We start from the raw sequence: 8,358 nt of genomic DNA on the forward strand, positions 1-8,358 counted from the left end.
TATTTCCCTGCTGCCCCATGCTCTCTCTCTCTATGGGTATGAGTGTGTGTGTGTTATAAGTACACACTGTCACCCCCTGACTGCATGGTGACATTTAGGGCTGTGTGTCCACCTGGAAATGTGCTGAGGGGGGCAGGTATCTAGGCTCCGCTCTGCCCCACCCCATTACCCCCTGTCCCCCCGCCGGCTGGGGTGAGGCCCTGCCTTGCTTCCTCAGCCAGGGGCTGTTTTCACTTTCCCTGCTCGCTGATCAGGAGCAAGCCAGAGGTGGAGGAAGGCAGCAGGAGAAAGCCGGGTGCCCAGCCAAAGGTAGGCAGGGGAGGCCCCCGCACAGAGAGGGGGCGGCAGGAAGAGGGGGAGCAAGGAGACCATAGATGGTGATAGCAGCTGAGACACTGTGAGCAGGATGGGGTGAGCCGTGTGCCCACAGATTGCTGCCCCTTCCCAGAGACCATCAACCCCCCCTGAGCGCAGCCCAGCCTGGGGGACGGTAAGAGATTCCCCCTGCTTGGGATTTTCCTCCCCATCCTCAAATTCCTCTCCACCCCCCCCCCCCCGTGAGTTCCTGGGGAACACCCAGCACCTGGGCCCCCTTCGTGCCTCCCCTGGTGTGGCTGCAGTTTGGGGCTGTGCTTGGGGCAGCTGCTAAGCCGCCCTGCAGAGGATCTCGTGCTGGGGACGGTGTCTGGCCTGTGGCCCGCGGGTGGGCAGATTAGGTGGCCCCCAGGGCAGTCCCTTTCCGGCTCTGCAGTCAATGAATCTGCGTTTTTTACCTGCAAAAGTTGTGGCTGAAAAGACTGGGCCCAGCTCTGGTTCCTCAGACTCTCCCTTGGCTTCAGTAGAAATAGCCGGGCCCCAATGCCGGTTCCTGTGCGCCGAGCTGGGATGGGGTCTGTCAAGGTTCCTTCCTCACTCTGATCTCTAGGGTACAGATGTGGGGACCTGCATGAAAGCTTACTTTTACCAGCTTAGGTTAAAACTTCCCCAAGGTACAAACTATTTTATCCTTTGCCCTTGGACTTCCACTGCCACCACCAAACGTTCGACTGGGTTTACTGGGAAAATGTTGTTTGGGAACGTCTTTCTCTACAAAATCCTCACCAAAACCTTGCACCCCCCTGCCTGGGAAAGGCTTGATAAAAATCCTCACCAATTTGCATAGGATCTTAAGAACAATGAAAAAAGCATTCAATTTCTTACAAGAAGAATTTTAATGTAAAAAAAGGTAAAAAGAATCACCTCTGTAAAATCAGGATGGTAAATACCTTACAGGGTAATTAAATTCAAAACATAGAGAATCCCTCTAGGCAAAACCTTAAGTTACAAGAAAGACACAAAGACGGGAATATTCATTCTATTCAGCACAGTCTAATTTCTCAGCCATTTAAAGAAATCAGAATCTAACGCATCTCTAGCTAGATTACTTCCTAAATTCTAAGACTCCATCCCTGTTCTGTCCTCGGCAAAAGCATCACCCAGACAGACCCAGACCCTTTGTTTCTCCTCCACTCCTCCGCTCCAGCTTTGAAAGTATCTTGTCTCCTCGTTGGTCATTTTGGTCAGGTACCAGCGAGATTATCCTAGCTTCTTAATCCTTTACAGGTGAAAGGATTTTTCCTCTGGCCAGGAGGGATTTTAAAGGTGTTTACTCTTCCCTTTATATTTATGACAGGGTCCGAGAAAGCCGTGTGCTCCCCGTCTTCCTGCCAGGCCTTTCGGGCGAGCGAGAGTGGCTGCAGGGCTCTCCACGGCTCCTCTGACCTAGAGAGCAGCCAAGGGAGAAGTCTGGGTCTGAGCATGGCTCTGCCTATTCACAGACGACATATTATCCCCATTAGCAGCAGTGCGCTGGGCTGGCTCGAAAATCTCCCCGCTCATTTCCAGGAGTTCATGGTAGCTGACATCTGGTGAAAATTCTCACCTGTGAGGCTGCGCAGTGCTCAGAAATAATGGGGGCCCCGATCTCAGCCAGGGTCTGTGCAGCACCTCACACAATGGGGGCCCCGATCTCGTTCAGGGACTGTGCAGGACCTGGCACAATGGGGTCTCTGATCTCGGTCGGGGTTCCTATGCACTACTATGCTACAAATAATAAATAATGATTAAAACCAGACAACTCCTGTTTTTTCCACACTGCCCCGCCTCATTCAGTGCATGGGTCGGATGCGTAAGGGGCAGAGTTAAGGTTGCATGGGCCACCATAAATGTGCCTTTTCCTAACTTTTGGGAGCTTGATACTGCACTGTTGGGGCAGGATTTTCTGGACATAGCCTTAACTAGGAGCTGAAATGTTTCTTCTTCTCTGCCGCAGACTGAGCACCATGGCTGTCAATGAATTCAAAGATGCTGTCTATAAAGGGAGGCTGACACATGCAATTTCTAATGTGCAGCAGAGACCGCTGGAGTTGTTTAACAGCCACACCCTCAGCATTGCCGTCACTGGGGAGTCGGGCTCTGGGAAATCCTCCCTCATCAACGCCATGCGGGGGCTATGTGCTGGTGATGAAGGTGCTGCTGAAACTGAGATGCTAGATACCATGAGGGAGCTGACGGCTTATCCAGATCCCATTCTTCCAGGTGTCACGCTCTGGGACCTGCCAGGGGTGGGGACGTTCTATTTCCCTCTAGACACCTACTGTGAGCAGCTCAATTTGAGCCAATACGAGTTCTTCATCATTGTTGGCTCCCAGCGCTTCCGCTCCGACCACGCCAGGCTGGTCCGTGAGATCCAGAGAACGGGCAAGAGGTTCTATTTTGTGCGCTCCAAAGCCGACGTGGACCTGGATGCTTCCAAGAGGCAGCGTCCCCCCAGCTACAACCAGAAGAGGATCCTGAAGCAGATCAGGGAGGACTGCAGGAGAGGCATAGCAGCTGAGGGAGTAGGCCACCCACAGGTATTTGTCGTTTCGAGTAGGGAAACCAACTGCTACGATTTTCCCCTCCTGCGACAAACTTTGCAGACGGACCTGCTGATCCTGAAGAGACACGCGTTCCTGCTTAGCCTGCCTGCTGTCGCCTTGCCCATCGTCAACCAGAAGAAAGCCAATCTGAAGGGGGAGATTTGGAAAATAGCCCTTCTCTCATGTCTTCTCGCTGCCATTCCTGTCCCAGGCATCGCTTTCTTGTGCACCTTCTTCCTCTTCAGAAAACACCTGTTCCAATACTACAGCAGCTTCGGTGTGGATGACAGGTCCCTCTCTGCTCTCGCCCAGCAGGTTGGGAGGCCCGTGCGGGAGCTGATGGCCGTGATGACGTCCTTGGGAACGACCCCCATGACGGCTCTGAAGCTGTTGTCGGATTTGGTGGGGACTGCCGTGATGGGAGCGGAATATTCGTGGAAGCGCCTCCCCGTATTTGGTGCCAGGGTGTCTGGAGGGGTGGCGCTGGTTACCACGTACTTCATGCTGCGGAAGTGTTTGGCGTCTGTAGCTGATGATACCCAGCGGGTTCTGAGCAAAGCTCTGGAGGCCGAACGGGAAAACACCATCTAGGATTTGGTGTTGCATTGGATGAGCCTGCTGCTGTCTAGAAGACACAGTCTTGGACTTCAAGCAGGAAAGATTCCTGCTTCTTCATCCAGGAGTTGCATGTGTAGGCCAAAAGCCTAATGGAAAGAAATCGTCTTAAGTAAAATTTTGCTTATTTTGCTTTATACTCCATTTTGCTAGCTTTGAATTAGTACGAAGAAATTATTCTGAGTTTATTTTTTGCTGATTGTGTTAACATTTGTTCTTCGAAGGATAGATGTTTTATGGCTGTAATTGCATTATTTACTGTTTGATGTGAGTGAAGAATGTATGGTAATTAACTGAGAAAGGACAACTGGGCCGGATGGTCAAGAAGGGAGTGGAGGAGTCAAGAGGCATCAACTTCATGATCAATCACCCTGATGGCAGATTGACGATCCTAAAGCAAAGGCATACGCCCCAAGGACAAGATAAGGAGTTGATCCAAAGGGACGAGAAAGAAACAGCTGCAGATCCTCCCGGTAACAACTTAAAATAATGCTAATTAAGAGCAACCTTGTATACCTCGTGATTGACAGCTCTGGTGTAACACAGGTATGTCCATAGATTTGTATGGGAACTTCTCACTATATAAGAAGGGTGTATTGCCATGGGACTTTGAGTTCGTTCTCCATCAACATTGGCGCTTCGAATGCGTTCAACTGCCCAGCTCCCCTCCGTCGTGTGCACTTTCAGCTGGCCGCTGGAACTGACCGAGCAACACTAAGGACTGGTAACTGTAAGATCCAGCTGCAGAACCTTTTGGGGGTGTGTGTGTGAATGGAAGTGCATGCTGATTTTAATACTTCAATTGTATTCTCAATAAACACGGTGTATTGCCTTATCCCCTTTAAAAGATTCTGTGTGATTCTTATATGTATAACACATGTTCAGTCCCCATAAACCACCTGGGGCGTTGTTGCACACCAGTCAAAGTACCCATAATGAATGAGACAGACTCAGTGACAGCTCAGTGCTCCTGAGGTTTTACCCCACAAGGAATGAGGCAGCTTCCTTCTTCACATTCATACAACAAAAATAAAATTATACTGAATCCGGTTCTATCAACCTAGGTCCCGCTGGGCTCTTCCATCCCTTTGGTATCTGAGCACCTTACAAACATGAATGGACTGGATCCCCGCTCTGGGGCAAATCAGCTCTCATTCCATTGAAGTCAGTGGGGAAGATCCCAGCTGGGGTCAATGGGCCGTAGCTCCATTGGAGTCAATGGGGCCCGATCCCAGCTGGGGCCAATCAGCTGTAGCTCCATTGCAGCTTAGAAGCTGAAGGCCTTGTCCTCATGGGAGAGTTTTTCGGTCTAACCTAAGGTGTGAATTTAAACCGATAGAATGATCCTGGTGTAACCTTGTGTGTGGACGCTCTCACTCTGGCAGAACAGTGGCTTTTTTCAGTTTCGTTTATGTCACTTGGGAGGGGGTTTAAGCTGAACTGGAGAATGTCACTGTTCTACCGGCACAAGAGCGTCCACAGGGTAGGGGGTTAGAGCCACAGAACCAGTAAACCTGGCCTTTGAAGACAAGGACTAAAAGCCTCAATAAAATCCTGCCCTGTGAATCTGGTCAGATGCATTTAGCTGCAATGCTGGGGTAGTGAGTTTGCTGTGTGTGTGGTTTTCCATGCTGACCAGTATCGTCTTGTTGTTTCCTTGCACTTTTTCTTGGCCTGTTTGTTGAATCTACCTATTGCCAATAGTCTTGCACTTAGATTGAAAGCTCTTCTCGGAGGGCCTGTCTTTGTGTTATATCTTCGTACAGCGCCTGGCACAATGGGGCCCTGGTTTCTATTTGCTACCCTAATACAAACAACTCACAATAATTGGCCGGGTACCATGTGCCACCACCATATAAACAGGCTGACAGTCAATATCGATTCTAATCACAGCATCTTGCGATCATGTGACACTTTATTGACTCATTCACTCCCTGCCACAGATCATGTTTAACGTAATAATGTTGTAAGATTCCACACCCGCCAGCCAGCGCGTATCCACATTTACCTTCATTCACTAATCTTGGTATTTGTTACTTTTGAGTTTACAGTCGCTGCACTGGTTAATAAAGGTACATTTAAGACACGCTGCTGCCTGCAGCTTCCTGGGCACCTCTGCTCAGGCCTCCCGCCCAGGGTAAGTGGAGGGACTCAGGCTCCCCACAGCTGCCAGCGCAGCTCTCCCCAGCCCGGGTCTGGAGGCTGGGGGTGGGAGGGGGTCAGAGCCGCAGCCTGGCCACAGAAAGGGCCAGGTGGGCAGCTGTGTGGAGCTGCCATAGACCCTCCACCTGCCTCCACCTGCCCTGTGTGGATTAGATGGGCCCCAGGGCAGTCTCCTTCCGGCTCTGCAGTCGACGAATCTGTGTTTTTCACCTGCAAAAGTTGTGGCTGAAATGACTGGGCCCGCCTCTGGTTCCTCAGACTCTCCCTTGGCTTCAGTAGAAAGAGCTGGGCCCCAATGCCGGTGTCCTCTTTCCTGTGCACCGAGCTGGGATGGGGTCCGAGAAAGCTGTGTGCTCCTTGTCTTCCTGCCAGGCCTTTCGGGCGAGCGAGAGCGGCTGGAGGGGTCCCCACGGCTCCTCTGATCTAGAGAGCAGCCAAGGGAGAAGGCTGGGTCTGAGCATGGCTCTGCCTATTCACAGATGACATATTGTCCCCGTCAGCAGCAGTGCGCTGGGCTTGCTCAAAAATCTCCCCGCTCATTTCCAGGAGTTCATGGGAGCTGAGATCTTGTGAAAATTTTCACCTGTGGGGCTGCGCAGAATAATGGAGGCCCTGATCTCAGCCAGGATCTGTGCAGTTCCTGGCACAGTGGGGGCCCTGATCTCAGGCAGGGTCTTCTCAGCTCCTGACACAGGGGGGACCCTGATCTTGGTCGAGGTCTCTGCAGCACCTGGCATGATGGGACCCTGATCTCGGGAATCGGCCAATGGGAGATGTGGGGGTGGCGCTTGTGGGCACGGTCAGTGCAGAGACACTCTGTCCCCCTCCCCGCAGGCACAAGCAGAGATGTCTCAGCTGCTTCCGGGAGTGGCATGGGGCTATTGCAGGCAGGCAGCCTGTCTGAGCCCTGCTGTGCCACCAGCCAGGAGCCACCTGTGATAAGCGCCTCCTGGCCAGAGCCTGCACTTCACACCCTCTACTGCACCCCAACACTCTGCACCACCCAGAAGCTCCCTCCTGCACCAAACTCCCTTCCAGATCCCACACCCCTCACTCTCTCTTGCACCCCAGTCTCTGCACCAGCCCGGAGCCCCCTCCTGCACCCAAACTCCCTCTCAGACACTGAACCCCCTCCTGCATCCCAATCCCTTGCCCCAGCCCAGAGCTCCCTCCTGCACCAAACTCCCTTCCAGAGCCCACACCCCTCTGTGATGCTCTGTACCTCAGGTAACACCCAGCACCCCCATGTTCATCCTTGTAAAATGATTGTGTGGTATCCAATGCAAAGTTTGTCATGTCGGGTGTCTTTGGAAGGCTCATGATGTACTGAGCATTGTTGTTACAGTGATGTTATAGTAATTGTTGTTACAGTAATGTTATAGTAGTGTTATAGGTTACAATTTCATGTATATAGTTATGAGACTGAAAATGTATCCTCATGGCTTAAAGCATGCCCAGACAAAAACTCTCCAAGAGCAGAGGGGCAGTTCACATCTCATCAGGACAGGCATGGGACAAACCCAGCCCAGCCTCATAGGAACAAAGGATGCTGGCCTAGGCAGCAACAACAAAATCTGTTAGACTCACGAGGAAGTCACCCCCCTTCCTTTGGTCAGTTTGGATCTTCGATGAGGTAATGCTCACCTGACTCTGAAGGGTGAGGGGGGGGGAAGCCAATAGTGAAGAAAGAACATGATAAAAGGGAGAGACGTTTGCCATGCTCTTCCTCTCTCTTCCACGTACATCTACAGACACCACATCACGCGACTGAAGCACTGAGCAAAGGGAAGAGCCTGGCTAAAGAGCAACCAGCCAGTCTGTGGTGAGAAGCATCTAAGTTTGTAAGGACATTGAAAGTGTTAAGATCAGCTTAGAATGCGTTTTGCTTTTATTTCATTTGACCAGATCTGACTTGTTATGCTTTGACTTATAATCACTTATATCTATCTTTATATTTAGTAAATCTGGTTGTCTATTCTACCTGAAGCAGTGTGTTTGGTTTGAAGCGTCTCAAAGACTCCTCTTGGGATAAGAAGCCTGGTACAGATCAATTTCTTTGTTAAATTGACAAACTCATATAATTTTGCAGCATCCAGCGGGCATAACTGGACACTGCAAGACGGAGGTTCCCAAGGTTGTGTCTGGGACCAGAGATATTGGCTAGTATCATTCGGTTACAAGTAGCTGGGAGCTACTTACATGCCAGAGGCTGTGCGTGAACAGCCCAGGAGTGGGGGTTCTCACAGCAGAGCAGGGTAAGGCTGGCTCCAGAGTCAAGGATTGGAGTGACCTAGCAGATCACCAGTCTGGATAATACCAGAGGGGAACATCACACCCTCTCCGGCACCCAATCCCCTGCCCCAGCCCAGAGTTCCCTCCTGCACCAAACTCCCTGCCAGAGCCCACACCCCTCACCCTCTCCTGCATCCCAACACTCTGCATCAGCCCAGAACTCTGTCATAGAATATCAGGGTTGGAAGGGACCGCAGGAGGTATCTAGTCCAACTCCCTGCTCAAAGCAGGATCAATCCCCAACTAAATCATCCCAGCGAGGGCTTTGTCAAGCTTGACCTTAAAAACTTCTAAGGAAGGAGATTCCACCACCTCCCTAGGTAATGCATTCCAGTCTTTCACCAATCCCCTAGTGAAAAAGTTTTTCCTAATATCCAACCTAAACCTC

The 8,358-nt window shown here is 51.2% G+C and overlaps 1 protein-coding gene across 3 annotated transcripts; it reads left to right on the forward strand.

Moving 5' to 3' along the window:
* The first annotated feature begins 227 nt into the window (after positions 1-227).
* LOC119848113 (interferon-inducible GTPase 5-like) lies at positions 228-4,011 on the forward strand. 3 transcript variants are annotated; one of them, XM_043501964.1, is made up of 3 exons: positions 228-490; positions 2,312-3,401; positions 3,794-4,011. In XM_043501964.1, exons 2-3 carry the CDS (start codon positions 2,322-2,324, stop codon positions 3,806-3,808), a joined length of 1,095 nt encoding a protein of 364 aa, XP_043357899.1. In that variant the 5' UTR covers positions 228-490; positions 2,312-2,321; the 3' UTR covers positions 3,809-4,011. The 3 variants fall into 3 exon arrangements, with proteins under 3 accessions (XP_043357899.1, XP_043357898.1, XP_038239414.1); XM_043501963.1 differs by having other exon boundaries at positions 229-490; positions 2,312-4,011; XM_038383486.2 differs by lacking the exon at positions 228-490 and having other exon boundaries at positions 2,289-4,011.
* Positions 4,012-8,358: the final 4,347 nt, after the last annotated feature.

Source organism: Dermochelys coriacea, chromosome 24 (genome assembly GCF_009764565.3).
Source record: "Dermochelys coriacea isolate rDerCor1 chromosome 24, rDerCor1.pri.v4, whole genome shotgun sequence".
Taxonomy (NCBI): Eukaryota; Metazoa; Chordata; order Testudines; family Dermochelyidae; genus Dermochelys; species Dermochelys coriacea.